Source organism: Helicoverpa zea, chromosome 6 (genome assembly GCF_022581195.2).
Source record: "Helicoverpa zea isolate HzStark_Cry1AcR chromosome 6, ilHelZeax1.1, whole genome shotgun sequence".
NCBI classification, from domain to species: Eukaryota; Metazoa; Arthropoda; class Insecta; order Lepidoptera; family Noctuidae; genus Helicoverpa; species Helicoverpa zea.
In genome coordinates, this window is record NC_061457.1 from 11,358,401 (window position 1) to 11,378,786 (window position 20,386).

Here is a 20,386-nt window from a genome sequence, read left to right on the forward strand (position 1 = left end):
AACTAAACATTACAGTTTAGTAGATTTTGAGGTGGTACAATTTACGAGCCGGTCCAATTTATGCAACTCGACCCTATTATAGGTATACATTTGAACCCGTAACAAAAACATAGGAAAAATCCTCCAGAGACACCAGCTTCTGATGAGAGACAAATACTTATTACATTTTAACTATTAATCAGTCTCAATAGAGACCTTAAAAAATATGATTGACCTTCCTAAAGGCATCTTCGTTGTCTTTCCTTCCTCCGAGAGTATTGTACAATCACCAATTTATGTCGTGTACCACCATAATCTTATTACTCACCATTTAAATACAGTTTTGGGAACGCGTGTATTTATTAGCGCCTTATGATAAACGTATATCGTTCCGGCTCTGGTATGTTTATGAAATGGTTGGATATAAGGCGTTGGAAGGCAACGAACAAAGAAACGATGAATGGATTGTGTGAAAATCGTGAAACGGTACTTGTGAGATGACAGCTGATAGAAGGATATGGAAGAAGAAAACATGATGACCCGAAATAAAAACGGAATAAAAGCAGGAGGATGATGATGCCATCCGAACTTTGAGGATATCGTATACTTAAGCCTGAACTATAATCAACATCTATTCATCCACACATGTTATACAAACAGTCACGATATAATATGTAGTAGTATGGTACTAGCCGTTTTCCCGCGGTTTCACCAGCATCCCGTGGGTACTACAGCCCGTACCGGTATAAAATATAGCCTATGTTACTCGGGAAGAGCGTAGCTTTCCAACAGTGACAGAATTAAAGTAGGTTTTTTTCAGCATTGACCTAAACAAACAAAAAACCTCATTCAAAATAATTATCTTAATTCAGAGAAAAAAATCTCAAAAATCTCGCGGTCAAGACGTTTTAACTTGAGTTCTAAAAGTTAACTGTGAAGTTATTTCTCTCGAGGGCCTAGTTACGAGATAAGGTTCGCTACAAGATGTTTGTACAAAGTAAGAATTTAGAATTCAGTCGAGGAAACTTTGAGGTTGAATAAATATTATTCTGATTTTGAAACGTTAATTTGATTTTATGATTTTTTTAAGTCTCTCGTGTGGAAAACTTTGAATTTGTTACAGTAGTAGTTTTGTTTTTAAAATGTGTTATCGCGTTGGAAAAGCAATCAGTTTCATCATAGGTACCTAACACATCACTACGTAGTATAAAACAAAGTCGCTTTTTCTATCCCTATATCCCTTTGTACCTATGCTTAATTCTTCAAAACTACGCAACCGGTTTTCATGTTTTTTTTTTATCAAAAAGAGTGTTTCAAGAGAAAAGTTTATGTGTATAATACGAGCATAATATAGTAGACAAACACTAATAATATAACTCTGTTACCGAAACGAAGCGAGGGCGAGCCACTAGTTCATAATAGGTTATCACTATGTGTTCATGTCACTTTTAATGATACTCAATACTTACTTTATATTGGTTTATTTTTTATTGCTGTTTTGAGGTCTGTAGTTTTCTTTATTTCTCTGAGGGCGTATGCAAAAGATAACTTTTTCTGTATGTGTGCTTCCCAGTCTATATTTTGTGTGTCATATTATAATATTTAACTACGGAACGTGTATAGAAATTATTATTATTTTGTCTAAAAGGGTGAATTTATTAATACGTAATTCTAATTTGGATCCTTTGTATTCAATCGATGGATCAACCGCCCATCTGCGTCTTCTGATGTCTGCACAAGTCAATCAGTAACAGGTTTATATAAATATAAGATTAAATAAAACAACTTGATTTCATTTCAAATGACGAAACAACATTCAAAGCTATTTATTTTATTATAAAATTTTACAGTTCCACTTATTTCTGTCATGCCACATTTCAATTGACATTGACACATTGTATTTAAGACATAAAGAAAATAAAACCATAGAGGTGAACAAGTAAACACTCTTTACATTAATTTAATCTTACTGGTTGTTTAAAAACTTCCCCGCTTTGGTGGTTCTTTTGAAGTTACATTTTTAAGTCTGTTAATGAAATTAATTTATTGCTGGAAATTTATCCAAAGAGAAATATATTAATTTGTCTTGTCATTCAGTGGAGATGAGCTACTGAGATAAATGTTTACCTTTCCCGACAATTTGCTCTATGGTTTTGTTTGTATTTCTACACTATTTAAAATATCTTCACGGTTTATTTATTTATTTATTGCAAGTTTTGAGAGAATAATTTTTGAACTGTTTTGTACGTTTAAATTATTTAGTAAATCTTAGCCGTTTTCCCACTCCCATTACACTTGTTATAAATTATGGTGAGTTGTCTCTTTCAGCTTCTTCCCGGTTTTTTATACGAATATACAGTTTTCATTAGCACATGTAATATATTATCTATAACAATAACCAATGAATAATGAATCAGCCGTGACATTACCACCCATTTGTCAAAATGGAGATTTGGCATCTGAAAATGGTTTAGTTATTACACTATAAGTGTCAAAAAACGTTTTCTTTCTGCACGAATAACAAGCCTATGAAACAACCTCTATAATGTAAATATTACACTTCAGTTCAAGTGTAAGGGAACATTACTACGGGCTCTTACATCGCAGGTCTTTGCTCGAAGTACACTTCGCTACATCCTAAGCAATGTCTAGTGTTGTAAATGACAAGGCGTTTACAATAATTCACCTGTTTTTATGACCAAGTCCGCGCACAACAAATCACCTTCTGCCTTCTGGATAAAGGTGCTACCTTTTTTCGGATTTTCGTGTTTGATATATAATGCCACTTAGAAACATAAAAAAAATTGTGTTGATAATTATTATTTAGTGTTCCAAGTGCCATAGGACTAGTCACCACAGTAAACATTTTTTTGTGTTGCCAAGACCTACGTAATGGTAGTAATGGTACCTACTTATAGTCAATGCTGTTGGACAGGGTACCAAAACGCCCATTGTCCTTTTACACATTAGGGTAGGTTGATATCCAATCTAACCAATGGGTATTGGGTTGGCCGGGTAACTGGGTTGAGGAGGTCATATAAGCAGTCGCTCCTTGAAAAACACTGGTCCTGATGAGCTGCATCCGGTTAGACTGGAAGCCGTCCTCAATACATATAGTTGGGAAAAGGCACAGGAGATGATGATGAGGTAGGTTAATGTGCCGCCGTCTGTAGCATTGGTCGTCAAGAGAAAGCATTGGTAGGTGAAATAAACAGTATTTCTTACTACGTATGTGCAATATATTTTTTCATTCTATTTTTGGCAAATGTCTGAAACTTGTTTCTTTTTATTAAACTGTGTTGCATACCTAACCGAAGAATTCTTGTAGGCGCGAATTCATTGTTTACAAGCAAGAATTTTGAAAGTCACTCTGTATACCGCTCATGTTTTGAACAGATGACATAGAACCTTGTGACACTAATCGTTTGGTAATGCTGCAGACTGAGATAGGGTGTTGCCTGCTTTGTTAATCCTGATTTTAGTAGCTCTCGAAACAACCCCTTATCAACAAAGGCGCTTACCAATTACCCCCTTACGCAGATTAAAGGGCAAAGAGATTAGATTTTAGTAATAACGAGAGTCATCCGCGGTGGGCTGTGTTAATACATTTAATGAGCACTGGACAAGAAATTTCCTTATTCGCAAAAACGCCAACTGTATGCTGTACCTCAAAAAAACTATTTTGAGGAGCATCAGCGGGAATAGTCTTTTTTTTTGTAAAATGTTTTTATTTTTAGCTTTTCAGTGACTACATATAGATGTTAATAAAAGTTCTCATTGCTACATATATAATATACCTAAACACGAGGTAGTTAATACATACCGTTGCGGAGTTCCCTCTACTCTCTTTCGTCTCAATAATATTTTCACACATAAACCTATGCATGCCTATAACTGTCAAGAGTTGCCCTTGATTTGACAGGGTTTCCATCATCAGATCCTAAACTGGCGACTATGGTACCACGTGGGAGGTATACCCTGCCAAACAAAAACAGAACTTTGAAAATCGGTCAAAGCATCTTTGCGTAATCGGTGAACATACATAAAAATAAAATAAAAATATCCCGACTAATTGAGATCCTCCTACTTTTTGGGAAGTTGTTAAAAAACGTTTTTTATTTACAGCTTTTCAGTGATACGAATAGTTGTCACTATCCATATAAGTGGAAAGTTCTCATCAATACAAAGAATATAAGCCCAAATACGAGGTATTTTACATAATCAGTTGTCGAGTTCCCTCAACCTTCTCTGGTCTCCATCATCAGGTCAGCTCCAAACCTTCACTGTTGCAAAGGTCTCGTCAACACAAATAATATAAGCCCAAACTCGAGGCAGTTTACATATTCAGTTGTCGAGTTCCCTCGACCCTCTCTGGTCTCCACCATCAGGTCAGCTCCAAACTTTCACTGTTGAATAGTGCATACACCTGAGTGTCAAGTTTTTACCCTATGTATGCCTACAACTTTCGAAGGTTGCCCTCGATTTATCAGGGTTTCCATCATCAGATCCTGACCAGATGACTATGGGACCAACAAAAAAAGAATCACGTAAATCGATCTATAAACCTCGGAGTAATCGATGTACATACATAGAAAAATAAAAAAAAACATACCGGCCGAATTGAGAACCTCCTCCTTTTTGGGAAGTCGGTTAAAAATGGTCATCTACTTATACTGAGCTCATGAGGCATCCCTGCTGGGGCTTTTTAAAGGAAGAGTTTCCACGACCCTGATACACGAAGGGGTCGAGAAGGTTCATGGTTTGGTTTAGCCAGTAGGAGTCTGCCACTGCTTCACGTGATTTTTTCACAAAAAAAACTCATCATGACAAATATCACAACAAATATTTATTTACATATTTGAAAGATATCATAACAGCTCACATCGGATCCGATGAATCGATCGATCCTGAACTTTCTGTAACCCTAACTACCTACCACTTAAAAAAAAACTCTTCATCCGTACAGGTATGATTCAGAAGTTCTTCATAAACTCTTACGTCCGTAAATACATAAATACCCGTGTTGTTCCTCCACAGGGCAAAGGAGCCAACTCCGAATAATTTATTGCTAGAATATAGCATGGCGCCAGCCCCCAGTCCATGGTAGTTGGATTTATTTTTAAAGCACATAAAATATCCCCATTCTTGTGGCATCCACTCCCGACAGTCCACAAGAGTTTCTTCTACATTAAGATAAAGCTTGCGAATTTTATTATTTTCTTTTATTTCCATTTTACTGAAACCTAAGTTGTAAATGTACACACCTTTAGCTAGTCCTTGATCACGCTTAGCGAGAAATGTCCAGAGAGGACCACTATAACCGTAGCCTTTAACTTCAATATCCTTACTATACTCATAATATGTTGAGAAATTAGGGTACGGAAATTCTTCTTCTACTCTTATTATCAGCAAGTCATGTTGAGGGGAATGCTTTAGATCGGATCCATGCCAGTATTTGACCTTATTATCTGGCAAGAATGCTACTTGGCGTGCGCATACGATTTCAGCTATGTGCATCCCTACGACATGTTTTTGAGTATAACTTGATACGAAGGCTACAACCAATTTATTTGCAATCTCGGGGTCACGCAATATCGCTCTGAAAGGGTTGTATGCCGTAAGTACTCGACTGTTGTCAATAAGAACTGACGGCGCAATAACCGTGTACTTTGAAGTCCTATTTTGGTAGTTCGGAATATTAAGAATTATAAGTGAAATTCTGTCTGTAAAACGAACTTGATATGTAGGCCTATTCGGCCAATAGGTAAACTTCGGCCAGCCCCACTTCGGAGCTTGATCCCAATGATGATTATATTTCTGAGCTTGAGTCTGTAGTAACATGGCCATGTAAACTATAATGCAGAGCCATTTTGAAGTATTCCTGCAATAAAAATACAATTGTTAGTTTATCAATACATAAAAATGTCTGAAAACGTAAATCTTTTAGAAACATACGACAGAGTGCAATGAATTTTCAGTAAAACACAATAGGCTGTGTTGTGTAATGAGTTTTTATATGAATAAATCAGTTGTTGTCAAGCACTGACGTCTATACTACATGGTGACAGCGGTGATGAAAATTTTTTCAAAATTTATTATAAAATACGTATTTTGGTGCAATTTTATCGACAAAAATAATGGAACACGCTCGCCCACCATCCGAGTTGAGTTTGGACGGCGGTCCTGCAAGCCGCGCAGAGGCGTGGAAACGGTGGCGACAACAACTCACGCTGTTCCTGAAAGCTTCGGGTGCCTATACAGAGACTGCTGGGGTTCAGGCGAGTCTACTGGTAAATTTAATTGGTCCGGAAGGTTTTGACATATACCAAACATTTACGTTCGATAAGGAGGAGGATCGAGATGATATCAGAATTTTACTTGAGAAGTTCGATAGTTTTTTTGTTTCAAAATTAAATATTACACTAATTCGATACAAATTTTTCACTCGGAACCAAGAGGAAGGCGAATCAATCCAACAGTATGTTACTGCGTTACGCCTCCTTTCGAAAAATTGTAACTTCAAAGAGCTTGAGGACGAATTGATCAAAGATAGAATTTGTGTGTGGCATTCGAAGTTTAAGGGTGAGAGATCGGCTGTTGAGATGTGAGGATCTGAATCTCGACAAAGCTGTAAAACTATGCCAAGCCGAGGAAATATCCAGGGAATCCGAGCAGCAGATGGATGCTGTTGGCACGAGTTCGGGAGTGGCGCAGGTGGACGTGGTTGGCGCGCAGCGGCGACGAGGTCGCGGGAGTGCCGGTGGCGGCCGGCGAGGCGCGCGCAGGGGCGCAGCGCCCAGCCCGCATCTATGTGCTCGCTGCGGGGGCCTGTCACCGCGCTGTCAGGCTGGAAATTGTCCAGCGAATCAATGCACGTGTTTCGTGTGTGGAAATCGTGGTCACTTTGCGAAGGTGTGCAAAGCGAATGCGTTTTATAAAGGTGGTGGTACAGCGCGCGTATGCGACATTAAACACCGAAGTGAGTCAGAGTCGGATGATGGTGATTCATTTTTTATTTCCATGATTGAGGGAAACAAACGACTAGGTGAGTGGTTTGAAATATTATCGTGTGGCAGTGGTACCGAGAAGTTCAAACTTGACACTGGTGCCGACATAAATGTTATGTCATTTGAGAGATTTTTAGAATTAGGTTTAGATGTTAGCATTTTGAAATGTAATAAAGTTATAAAGTTACAATCTTACAGTGGCGATGTAATACCGGTAAAGGGAACGTGCTATATAGCTTGTGTTTATAAAGGTAAACAATATGAACTGAAATTTGCTATAGCCGATATGAAATGTCAGAGTGTGTTGGGACGGATATCGTGCATACAATTGAATTTGATTAAGCGGATTCATTCATTAAATTTGTCTCAATATGATGACTTGTTCGATGGTATAGGATGTTTGCCTGGTAAATATCACATTGTGATAGATAAGTCAGTACGGCCTGTTATCTCAGCAGCGAGGAAAATACCACTGAGTTTACGGGACCAGTTGGCGGAAGAGCTCAAGCGAATGGAAAGATATGGGGTGATCAGAAAGGTCACACATCCAACTGACTGGGTGCATCCTTTGGTCATAGTCGCTAAGAAAAATAATACCATTCGTGTTTGTCTAGACCCGCGGGAGCTGAATCGCACAGTTCGGCGCGCACACTTTCAGCTGCCCACCGTGACCGAGCTGGCGGCACGCCTGCACGGCGCCACGCACTTCTCCGTGCTGGACGCTAACTCCGGTTTCTGGGCGGTGCAGCTTGATCAGGAGAGTGCTGACTTATGCACGTTTATCAGCCCATTCGGGAGGTACCAGTTCTTATGCTTACCATTCGGAATAAATTGCGCTTCGGAAGTGTTTCATGGTAAGATACGCCAGCTTCTAGAAGATTTGGAGGGCGTTGACAGTTTTATTGATGATATTATAGTCTGGGGAAAAGATAAAGAGGAGCACGACAGAAGACTTGATGCTTTATTAAATAGGGCTCGTGAGATAAATTTAAAATTTAATAAAGATAAGTGTAAGATAGGAGTTCGGGAGGTAACATATTTAGGGCATATATTTGATCGGAACGGCATGAGGCCGGATTCCAATAAAGTAAAGGCTATAACGGAAATGCCAGAGCCTACGGACAGAAAAAGTTTAGAACGGTTTTTGGGTGCCGTCAATTACTTGTCTAAGTTTATACCAAAATATTCTGAATTGGCATTACCACTAACTAACCTCCTTCGTAAAGACACGGAGTGGTTGTGGGAGTGCGCTGAGCGCAGTGCATTTCAGAGTTTGTGTCGAGCGGTGAGCAGCGCGCCGGTGCTGGCGCTGTACGACGTGAGCGCGCCGGTGCTGGTGTCGGTGGACGCGAGCGCGCACGCGCTGGGCGCAGTGCTCATGCAGGCGGGCCGCCCCGTCGAGTTCGCGTCACGCACGCTCACCGACACGCAGCGCCGGTACGCGCAGGTTGAGAAGGAGCTCCTTGCCATTGTGTTTGCATGTGAGAGGTTCCATCAATATATTTTTGGGAAGAAACGTGTTGTTGTTGAATCCGATCATAAGCCATTGGAGAGTATTTTTAAAAAGCCGTTGATGTCCGTTCCAGCACGCTTACAAAGAATGATGTTAAGAATACAAGGGTATGATTTAATTGTGAGCTATAAACCGGGAAAGTACATGTTTATTCCCGATACACTGTCGCGTGCACCGTTGCCTGATTTATATGAGGATAATATAATGAGTAAAAATATAATGTATCAGGTAGCGATGATTGTTAATAACATTCCTATTTCATGCAATAAACTATGTGAAATAAAAAAGGCATCTCGCGATGATAGAGAAATAAGCGAGCTTATCAAGTGCATTAACTCGGGTTGGCCGGAGCACAAATGTAAAGTAGAGGATGTTGTTAAGCCCTTTTGGTCTATGAAAGATGAATTGTATGAAGTTGATGGTGTGGTGTTTAAAAACGATATAATTTTAATACCTTCTTCTTTACGGGGTGAAATGTTACGGGTCGTTCATGAGGGCCACCAGGGTATAGACCGCTGTAAGCGCCGAGCGCGCCAAGCAATATTTTGGCCAAACATTTCTCGTGACATTGAGTTATTTGTTAAACGTTGTTCTATATGCCAGGAATGTTTAAATTCGCCTGCCAAGGAACCATTATTACCTGTGGAGATTCCATCGATTCCGTGGAATAAAGTTGCATCTGATATTTTTGAATGGAAGAGAAAGTATTTTCTTTTGATTGTGGATTATTATTCTAGCTATGTGGAAGTTTGTGAGTTACCGAATATAACGTCGGCAAGCATTATAAAAGAAATTAAGCAAATATTTGCGAGGCATGGCATTCCTGAACTACTTGTCACAGATAATGGCACACAGTACTGCAGTCGCGAGTTTAGACGATTTGCACGGGAGTGGGGGTTTACTCACATAACATCATCTCCTAACTATCCCCAATCAAATGGGAAAAGTGAGCGCGCAGTTTAGACTGTCAAGTCAATGCTGATTAAATGTTTAAGAGATAACAGTGACTTTCAGCTGGCCTTACTTAATTATAGGAATACTCCAAGAGATGGTCTTAGTTCCCCATCACAGTTACTAATGAGCCGTCAGTTAAGATGTAAGTTACCAGTTAGTGTTAATATGTTAAAACCAAAAGTAGTTGAGGAACATGAAACAATATTGCAGAAGCAAATTATTTCTAAAAGGTGGTTCGATAGAAACACTAAAGTTCTTCCGGAACTAAAATGTGGAGACGAAGCTATTTGTTTAAATGGGAAAAATAAAAGAACAAGATGTAAAGTTATAGGGCAAGCGGGATTTCCTCGTTCTTATTTTGTTGAGACAAGCTGTGGCAATAAAGTAAGGCGCAACCGACGACATTTGATAAAATGTGAGCCAATCCCGGTGGCAATCGATGTGGCACCTGCTTCCTCTGATCAGGAAAGAGGTATTCAACCTAATGAGAAAGATGCAGCAGGTCCTTCAGTAACCTCGAGCGGAATCCCGCCTGGTCCATTGACTAGGGCAAAAGCTAAACTATTTACTATTATTGAATCTTTATTTCAGAGTCTTCTTTCATTTTAATTTTCTTTCAATTAATTGTGTTAGGTTTTTGTTCCCTGAGAATTTTAAGATTTATGTTATTTTAAGATTTATGTTATTTAAAGATTTATGTTATTTTAAGGGGGGAAGTGTATGTGTGTTATGTTCTTAAAAGGGGAGTTGTTGTGTAATGAGTTTTTATATGAATAAATCAGTTGTTGTCAAGCACTGACGTCTATTACTACAGGCTGCTTGTCTACGGCCGATAAATCGGTGATAGATTTTTTGCAGGAGAAAAATAGTACCTATAGTTCGGCCATTCAGAGAATGCGTTCCTGACACGTCGCGATTGAACTGACGACGTAACTTTGCAATGGCGTTGCAGTTACGATAAAAATATTTTTGCTGGTTGTTTACCGTTTTAACAATTGAGGAGCATTAAAACAACATTATTATATCAATAATCAATGAATGTAGTTACGTCGTCAGTTCAATCGCGACGTGTCAGGAACGCATTCTCTGAATGGCTATAGACACTAACAGCAATAGTTCAACGCCAACGCATCCAAGAAAATCTTTAAAAAATCGGCTCGATTATCAGTCTTAAAAAACCTATTACTTTGGCGAGCAGCCTAAAGTATGGGCGGCAACATTCTAATCTATACTAATATTATAAAGCTGAAGAGTTTGTTTGTTTGTTTGAATGCGCTAATCTCAGTAACTACTAGTCGATTTTAAAAATTATTTCAGTGTTAGTCCATGTATCGAGGAAGGCTGTAGACTACTTTTATTGGCTTTGTATCCGGGTTCGTGCAGAGGTTCCCACGGGATGCGAGTGAACCCGGTCGCAGAAGTTAGTATTTAACACACGTTCGAGAGAACTGCTCGTAAAAAATATTCGTAGGGTTCCGTAAAAAAACAAACGCAAATCCGCCAAAAAAACGTTTTTTAGAAGTCGGTCTTGTTTTTTTATGTAAAAAAAAAAAACTGTTTTTAATTTTTGCTTTTTACCAGGATAGTTTTCAGTTTGTTGTAAACTAGCCGTTTTCCCGCGGTTTCACCCGTGTCCCGAGGGAACTAAGTCTTATAAAGAGCAAAAGTTCGATTTTTTGTTTGTTTGTTTGAATTGAATAGGCGCCGAAACCACTGAACAGATTTGAATATTTCTTTCACTGTTCGAAAGCTACACCGTCCTCGAGTAACGTAGGCTATATTTTATCTCGGTACACAGACAAATAACTCACATTATGGCAATCGCCCACTGGTCACGTTGAATTATCAAAAGGAACGCTTTCTGTTTACTAACTGACCTATAGCTGAGTTTGTGTATATATACGAGCAGTGGAAGAATGTTTTCATTAAATATGTCGGTCACGACTGAGACGGACTAATTCAACCAGGGTTCCTTACCAAAATATTCTTATATCCACATTAATCATATTTTTTCATAGTGTTTTTTATTAACCAGCAAAAGAAGGCATTCTTTTAATTAAATATTTACGTGTCTTTTTCATATCCCTTATTTATACAAAACATTTAAAAATGTAATTACTGTACGTTATATTATATTTTTGCACTCAAACAGAAAAGGTGTACTAAGCCGAGTCGACGAGTGTTGCATCTGAAAAGTACATATAACTAAGCCTACATAATATTATTCGTCGACTCCTACGGACATAATCCTACTTCCTACTTATATTTCCTACTTATATTATTAATGTCAAAGTTTGTGAGAATGTATGGATGTATGTTTGTTATTCAATCACGCAAAAACGGTTGGACCGATTTGGTTGAAATTTGTTATGTAGATAGGTGATACCCTGGATTAACACATAGGCTACTTTTTATCAACGCACCACGCGGGCGAAGCCGCTGGCGAAAGCTAGTTCCTTATAAAGTTATTTAACAAAATCCTACCATGGAACATTCTCTTACATCATCATCTCCCGAGCCTTTTCACAACTAAGTTGAGGTCGGATTCCAGTTTCATCGGATGTGGCTGAGTACCACTGTTTTACAAGAAATGGCTGCCTATCTGACCTCCTCGATCCAGATACCCGGGTAACCTAATACCCCTTGGTTAGACTGGTGTCAGACTAACTGGCTTCTGACTACCCGTAACGACTGCCAAGGATACAGTTTACATACTTACATACTTAGAAAAGTTGCATTGGCACTTGCCTGACCTGGATTGGCACTTATACTGAGAGGTTGGTTCTTCACCCAGAAGACCACCATGACTGTTCACATTCTCTTACATATTCGTCGGAATTATAATTTTAAATAACATGCATCTGTGACTAAACGGAACCATAAAAATCTAAATTGTAGTCAAAATTAACAAATTTATTGTGTAAACATCACTTGAGCTAGAAATGCGGTATCATGTTGCTATTTGCCGGAAATTTCAAGAATTCCAAAGTAAACTCGATCCTAATTGTGAAGGTACTTTATTTTATTTATTGTTCTTCGATTCATAACTGCTTCGTTCATCTAATGGCATAGCGCGACTTTTAAGGTTCGTAATTCCCTTTCTGCTCCGTCGTCGTCTACTTATACTAGAGCTCTTGAGGCATCCCTGCTGGGGCTGTTTAAGATAGTTTCGACGACCCTGATACACGAAGGGCTCGAGAAGGATCATGGTTCGGTTTAATCAGTAGGAGTCTGCCACTGCCTCACGTGATTTGTTCACAACAAAAAAAAACTCATTGTGACGAATATCTCAACAAATATTTATTAACATGTTTTATACGATATGGAAGACTTACAGTATTATATGTGTAAAAACTTAACAAGTAAAATAAAATATCTCAACAATTTACTGCTTCAAATTAAGTAAAAACGTCAGCTCTTGCTTACTACACAAGTAACCGGGGTTCTGGGTCGCCGACTATACATAGGTATATAAATCATCGGCACGAATCTTGAGCCGAGAGAAATGAGGCGCGGGGGCGAGGTAAGGCGGTGATTGGCCCGCAGCGCATCGTAGCCGTCACTCGGGATTGGTTCTTTGCAAATAAATCACTTCTGCGCAGGTAAAGGTCAGCGCTCAAGATTCGTGCCGATGATCAATCGGTCTTTCAACAACTCGGATGTGTTTGATGATTCCAAATTATTGTGAGACTTTTGCTAAGTAATAATTATATTTATAGTGAATCGATTGTTTTCGATTTGATTATATTATTTTACTCATCAATAATTTATTACTGACATTGTATTCGTTGACCAATAAACTGTCAACGTTTTACTGACCAATTACTACCTTTTTAAATTACAAATCACACGGATCATTTTATTTGAAATATTTACATTAATTTAAAAACTTACAAATAGTACACACCTTTTATCTATCTTATTACCTATTATGTACACTTCTTCTTCCTCCGAGCCTTTTTCCCAAACTATGTTGGGGTCGGCTTCCAGTCTAACCGGATGTAGCTGAGTACCAGTGCTTTACAAGGAGCGACTGCCCTATCTGACCCCCTCAACCCAGTTACCTGGGCAACCCGATACCCCTTGGTTAGACTGGTGTCAGACTTACTGGCTTCTGACTACCCGTAACGACTGCCAAGGATGTTCAATGACAGCCGGGACCTACAGTTTAACGTGCTATCCGAAACACAGTCAACTGATGTCTAAGATATACTTAGAAAGTACATACAAACTTAGAAAAGTTGCATTGGTACTTGCCTGAATCGAACCCGCGCCCTCATACTCGAGAGGTTGGTTCTTTGCCCACTAGGCCACCACGATTATGTACACTTACTAAAAAATATAACTTATTGAGTGCAATAACTATCGCGGTATCAAGCTTTTAAGTCTTACTATAAAGCTGTTTGTAAAAGTGATAGATAGAAGACTAAGATCCGAATGCCCACTGTCAAAAAATCACTATGGCTTCGTACCTGACTAATCTACCACGGATCCTATTACCCTACATTTAAAAAATCAATAATTTTGTTAAACAGAGTTTTTTTTTAATAGACTGAATTTTATTAAATATTTTTATCTGTCGGCGCGGATGAATAAGGTTATGAAACCACGTGCGCCGCACGTTGGAAGTGACGTAATCGCACCACTCTGTGAGTCAGGCGAGGTGGGGACGGACCGGTCGACGTGTATATGTCACCGTAAGATTACAAACATCGTTAGATTACAATCTATCTCGGGAGATTGTAAACTGTCGAATTATTGTGAACCGTAACATCTGATTGCAATTTAACGCATTATTTTTCGCTATATTATAATCTATCGATGAGAAATTGTCAAATTGTCAACTGTCCGAAAGCTCTCCCTGATTGGTCAGTCTTTTTGTAAGATCGACCAATCACGACCAGCCGTTCTGTTCCCATGGAGTTCCCTTTTATTTTTTTAAAATATTTGTTTGTGTTTGAAGACAAACTACCTAATTGTTTTGTTTTTTTTTTTTTATAAAAGTTTCTTATAATTTTCCAATTTCAATTTGTGTTTGAAGAATAAATATTTCGTTACAATTTGTTCCCTCCATATTTCAGGAATATATTACGTTCTACCAATCAGCGCGCAAAATGCATTCCGTTCTACGCCAGTTGACAATTTGACCGCTTTACATTGATAGATTATAATATAGCGAAAAATAATACGTTAAATTGCAATCAGATGTTACGGTTCACAATAATTGGACAGTTTACAATCTCTCGAGATAGATTGTAATCTACCGATGTTTGTAATCTTACGGTGACATATATAATGCTACGCCCGCTGCGGTGGGGCGGACTTGGTGTTCGACCTCTGCTCTGTCAACACCTCTTAATTGTGACGTTGATCACACCTGAATCACCTTATTGATTAATATTTAACTATGTTGTTAAAATTAATACTTTGTGTTTTTATTGTGTGTTTTTTGATTTAATTTTAATTCTATTTATTGATATTGGCAATGAATTAGACGTTGATTATTTAGTTTTACTTAATGAATTAAACGTTAATTGTTCATCTGATTTACGCTGCTTAATTTTGTTTCCATAAACAATCCATTTATTGTTAGTAACAATTACAATTTGTGTTCAATCAATTCACTGGTTTGTATTTTAGCCAATCCTTATTTCATTTATAATTTATTTTGTTGTGAAGTTAATAAACTTTTATGAACTTTTGTTATAATGATGTATTTTACTTTCATGTCCAAGGCATAAGAGTCACCCGTTTTGCAACTGATTTCGGCTCGCGCTGAAATCAGAAGTGGGATCACTAGTGGGGCTTCCTCAGCCTCATCTGCCCATACTGAAGGAGACAACCACGACGCTAGTGTGAACGAAACGCTGTCCGCATTGGCCTATACCTGCAGGACCAACCAACCAAGCCGTAACTCCAAAGAGGGGACGGCGTTAGATCGCGGCAGTAATGTGCCGCGATCGGCAGCAGATTGGCGTGCATATGTGGGTAGAGCGAAAGTTTAAGGAACTCGCTCATCGTGAGGTATGTACAAACTGGATTTAAAAATTAAAAAGGCCGACCCAAAGCTCTCGTTAATTAGTCACCAATTCAGTTTAACATGCGAGCTGCGTCAATGACGACATGACCAGGATTTAAATGCCACATAGCGTGACGAGCCGAATCTATCACCAGGGCATAGAATGTCTGGAGGCGAGTCGTTAATGGTGACAAACATGGAGACGCTGTGGCGGCGGTCATCGGCTGTTTAGACAATGAATTTTTCCGATTGCGCATTCTATCTGGGCGTGATGCTTTTGTTTCTGTGGCAAAATCGATTTCTGTAGCAGCCACAACCAAGCATGTAGAACGATCGATGTAGAGCGAGAGACTCGACGTTTAGTACGTGCCGTCGTAGAAGATCATGATATACTATTTAGTATTTTGATGGGATCCAGTATGGAGCGGTGCGTCAGTTAAAAGATTACTTTTTAGATATAACGATACGTTTGTGATATTTCCGAACGTCAGTTTAACGCAGGAGATCCCATTGAAATGTCTGGCCAGGTAGCTCCAGCAGGCGTCAGAAAATGGAGTTGACAATTTGACCGCTTTACATTGATAGATTATAATATAGCGAAAAATAATACGTTAAATTGCAATCAGATGTTACGGTTCACAATAATTGGACAGTTTACAATCTCTCGAGATAGATTGTAATCTACCGATGTTTGTAATCTTACGGTGACATATATAATGCTACGCCCGCTGCGGTGGGGCGGACTTGGTGTTCGACCTCTGCTCTGTCAACACCTCTTAATTGTGACGTTGATCACACCTGAATCACCTTATTGATTAATATTTAACTATGTTGTTAAAATTAATACTTTGTGTTTTTATTGTGTGTTTTTTGATTTAATTTTAATTCTATTTATTGATATTGGCAATGAATTAGACGTTGATTATTTAGTTTTACTTAATGAATTAAACGTTAATTGTTCATCTGATTTACGCTGCTTAATTTTGTTTCCATAAACAATCCATTTATTGTTAGTAACAATTACAATTTGTGTTCAATCAATTCACTGGTTTGTATTTTAGCCAATCCTTATTTCATTTATAATTTATTTTGTTGTGAAGTTAATAAACTTTTATGAACTTTTGTTATAATGATGTATTTTACTTTCATGTCCAAGGCATAAGAGTCACCCGTTTTGCAACTGATTTCGGCTCGCGCTGAAATCAGAAGTGGGATCACTAGTGGGGCTTCCTCAGCCTCATCTGCCCATACTGAAGGAGACAACCACGACGCTAGTGTGAACGAAACGCTGTCCGCATTGGCCTATACCTGCAGGACCAACCAACCAAGCCGTAACTCCAAAGAGGGGACGGCGTTAGATCGCGGCAGTAATGTGCCGCGATCGGCAGCAGATTGGCGTGCATATGTGGGTAGAGCGAAAGTTTTAGGAACTCGCTCATCGTGAGGTATGTACAAACTGGATTTAAAAATTAAAAAGGCCGACCCAAAGCTCTCGTTAATTAGTCACCAATTCAGTTTAACATGCGAGCTGCGTCAATGACGACATGACCAGGATTTAAATGCCACATAGCGTGACGAGCCGAATCTATCACCAGGGCATAGAATGTCTGGAGGCGAGTCGTTAATGGTGACAAACATGGAGACGCTGTGGCGGCGGTCATCGGCTGTTTAGACAATGAATTTTTCCGATTGCGCATTCTATCTGGGCGTGATGCTTTTGTTTCTGTGGCAAAATCGATTTCTGTAGCAGCCACAACCAAGCATGTAGAACGATCGATGTAGAGCGAGAGACTCGACGTTTAGTACGTGCCGTCGTAGAAGATCATGATATACTATTTAGTATTTTGATGGGATCCAGTATGGAGCGGTGCGTCAGTTAAAAGATTACTTTTTAGATATAACGATACGTTTGTGATATTTCCGAACGTCAGTTTAACGCAGGAGATCCCATTGAAATGTCTGGCCAGGTAGCTCCAGCAGGCGTCAGAAAATGGAGATTATTGACGGGCCGATTATCAAAGGAATCTTTCGAGAGGGTAAATCACATTGTGCCGGATGTGTGTATGCGACGGACTGAATTAAACAAATGTGGTGCCCATTAATTTTTCACTCTCAAGTTTCAGATCGGACCGATGGATTGTCGACAACTGCCTTTTGTCAATTTGGACATAGTTCAAGGACTCTGCCCAGTGCCAATCAAGAAAGATTCTCTGCCGCGAACTGCCTATGAGGATGCCTGCATTGCCGCAACTTGACCCACATGGTCAATGTATTGATGAAGTGTGAAACGTTTTCTTTAGGTTTTGCAGACTCTGGATGGTGGCGTTGTCCCGGCGTTAAAACCGTGAACGCAAGGAAAGGTTTGTTTTTTTCAAATACCAATCAAAAGTTTGGACGGCTGCATCTCGAATGGTGCAGTACGTCCAATGTCCTAGTAAAATGCGATGCCTTGAAGTTATCAGCAGCGATCCTGAACGTCAAAAGGGTTCCTTCAATATCTTTGGATTTGGTACTTTCAAGTGTTTCATGCTGTTTTAGTGTGATGCATACACTTGCAGAGATGTTGTTCCTGTTGGGCTGCTGCGGAGAGCACAGAACGGAGACGCCGAGTTGTTGGTGTCGGTGCTCTAATGACATGGACAAGCTGGATTGACAGAAGGTAACACAAGAGCTTCTGCAATAGCTGCATACCCAAACAACAACAACCTGCAGACTGTGCGGTGCTGCAGCGACTTCTGGTGCGAGCGGTGTCAGCATGCCTCTAGCGATTGAATTCTGTTGCTGCATGCTTCGGGGATGCCGAGCAGCTTTGACTCACAGGAGTGGAATGTAAGTCAAAATATTCAGGAACAGGCGAGAAGCGTAACGTGGTAACAGTATAGCGGATCGAAGCGGAAGTCAACAAAATTCGGTGCTACACGAAAGCTTGATGCCGAATACATCAACAGGTAATTGGGCGCAGTAAGTGGAAGTATCAATGTTCAGCACTACTCTCCCGCTCAGATAGCTTGTAGGAAATCCGAAGGTGGACTGCGGCCGACGTATGTAAGTCTGGGCTCGTCCACAGATATCATGACACTATTTTGTCATCGTAGGCTTGCTGACGGTATCAGCACTGCTCACTGAATTGTGGTGGCTGGGAGATGCCTCTTCTTCAGCAAAAGCAACTGTTTACTGGACGACGGCGTGCTGGTGCAGCGGCGCCATGGGAGGACGGTGGTGCGTTGCATCGAACGCTACGATTTTGATGCTTATGGGTCCCGCGTAAGTAGTCTGGGGGTTTTTCTCCAGCTGTCGTTTGCCTGTTTCTCACCCTTGCATCGTTGACAGGTAATGACCGAGCGTTACTTATGTTCATGCAGAAATGTCCACAGTGTGTAGGATTCTTACAGTGGTCACGTGAGGTGGCTCGTAGCCACGTAGTCTCCTACGTACGGCGATCTTTGAGCTTGACGTTGGTTCATTGATTAATGACCGTTTGCAAATTTCTTCAAGTTGCTTCGGATTCATTCCCGTAGTTCCAGAATAGTAGTGTAGCATCCTCAGCTCCATGAAGTCGCTGTTGGATGTTGTTGTGTACAAGCTTTACTCACGACGTTATGTGCCTTTGCAATCCAACTTGGGCTAACTGCCTACTATACATTTCCTTCTCGTCTCAATTCATCCTAAGGTTATCTGGAAGAGATCGCTCTTAGCGATAAGACCGCCCATTATGTCACCTACTTTAACTAGTTTAAGTTCAAAAATGTAAAATTGGTGTACCTAATAAAGAATATCTATCTATCTGGGGCGATACGCTTGTGGGAGACCACCGGTTAGTATAGAAACGACGGTGGGTGATTCCTTGTATGTAGTCACTGGTGAACCCACATTAACTATTAAATGATTTAAGTACATATTGTTGAGCTCGGTTATATTCACACAATAAAACAACAAGATTTGATAGTTTATTTGCAGCAGTTGCAGGAAATGCGCGCGGTGCGCATCGACCGACTGGCGGTTGAACACTAGTGGTGGCACGGCGGCGGAGATCTAGCGACAAGCATATCTACGCACCATTCCCGGCCGGCGTGAATAGTATGTAGTGAATATTTTTATTTTATCAAATGACAATTTATAAAATTATGTAGTTGAGCGCGTCGCTAACATCTATAACCTAACAAGGCCAGAAGCAAATCTTTAATGGACCGTGGAACGAGAGAACATCGGACTTAATTTACCGATTTTGCACGAAGGGCCATATAAACTGCATACAGATGATGACAGCACCGGACTAGGTGCCTCCTTACCTTAAAAATACGCTTATGTAGATGGACGCACTAGTGTAAGTCTAGGATGTTTGTTAATCAATACGAAATTCAATCATTTTCAACGGCGTCGATCCTTGTATTAGTATAACCTCACTTCAGTTAATAATTCTGGTTTTATTTTATTTACATTTTAATTTTGAATTTGGTTATTACTCATTGACACTATCCTTTCTATTGATCAGGGGACTAGTACCTGTCTCAGTCTTATATCTAGCCTATCTAGGAGAATTACACCCGTCTATATTGTATTATTGAATTCAACAACTTTACAATACCCTTTTGAATAAAAGTAAGAAAGAAACAGGAACCTTGGTACCTGCCTGACCCGAAATTGAACCCACAACCTCATACATGAGAGGTTGGTGTTTGTACCTGGCCATTACATATTTACTATTTATTTATTTATAATTGTGTTTGTCCGTAAGTTGAAGGCAGAGGCCTCCTTACATTTGTGTTCGTAAGTTGAAGGCAGAGGCCTCCTTACATTTGTGTTCGTAAGTTGAAGGCAGAGGCCTCCTTACATTTGTGTTCGTAAGTTGAAGGCAGAGGCCTCCTTACATTTGTGTTCGTAAGTTGAAGGCAGGGACCTCCTTACATTTGTGTT

At 39.6% G+C, this 20,386-nt stretch overlaps 1 protein-coding gene across 1 annotated transcript; it reads right to left on the reverse strand.

The window, feature by feature from the left end:
• Nucleotides 1-4,911: 4,911 nt before the first annotated feature.
• On the reverse strand, nucleotides 4,912-6,312 carry LOC124630929. The gene is made up of 2 exons (XM_047164972.1): nucleotides 6,209-6,312; nucleotides 4,912-5,860 (listed from the first exon to the last, which is right to left on the reverse strand). Exons 1-2 carry the CDS (start codon nucleotides 6,310-6,312, stop codon nucleotides 4,912-4,914), a joined length of 1,053 nt encoding a protein of 350 aa, XP_047020928.1.
• Between the last annotated feature and the right edge of the window lie 14,074 nt (nucleotides 6,313-20,386).

Coding starts and splice junctions, on each gene's coding strand:
- LOC124630929 (XM_047164972.1), bottom strand. CDS start 6,312: ATGTTTGGTATATGTCAAAACCTTCCGGACCAATTAAATTTACCAGTA. Junction 5,861..6,208: donor CCGAAGCTTTCAGGAACAGC/GTGAGTTGTTGT, acceptor TTTTTATTGCAG/GAATACTTCAAAATGGCTCT.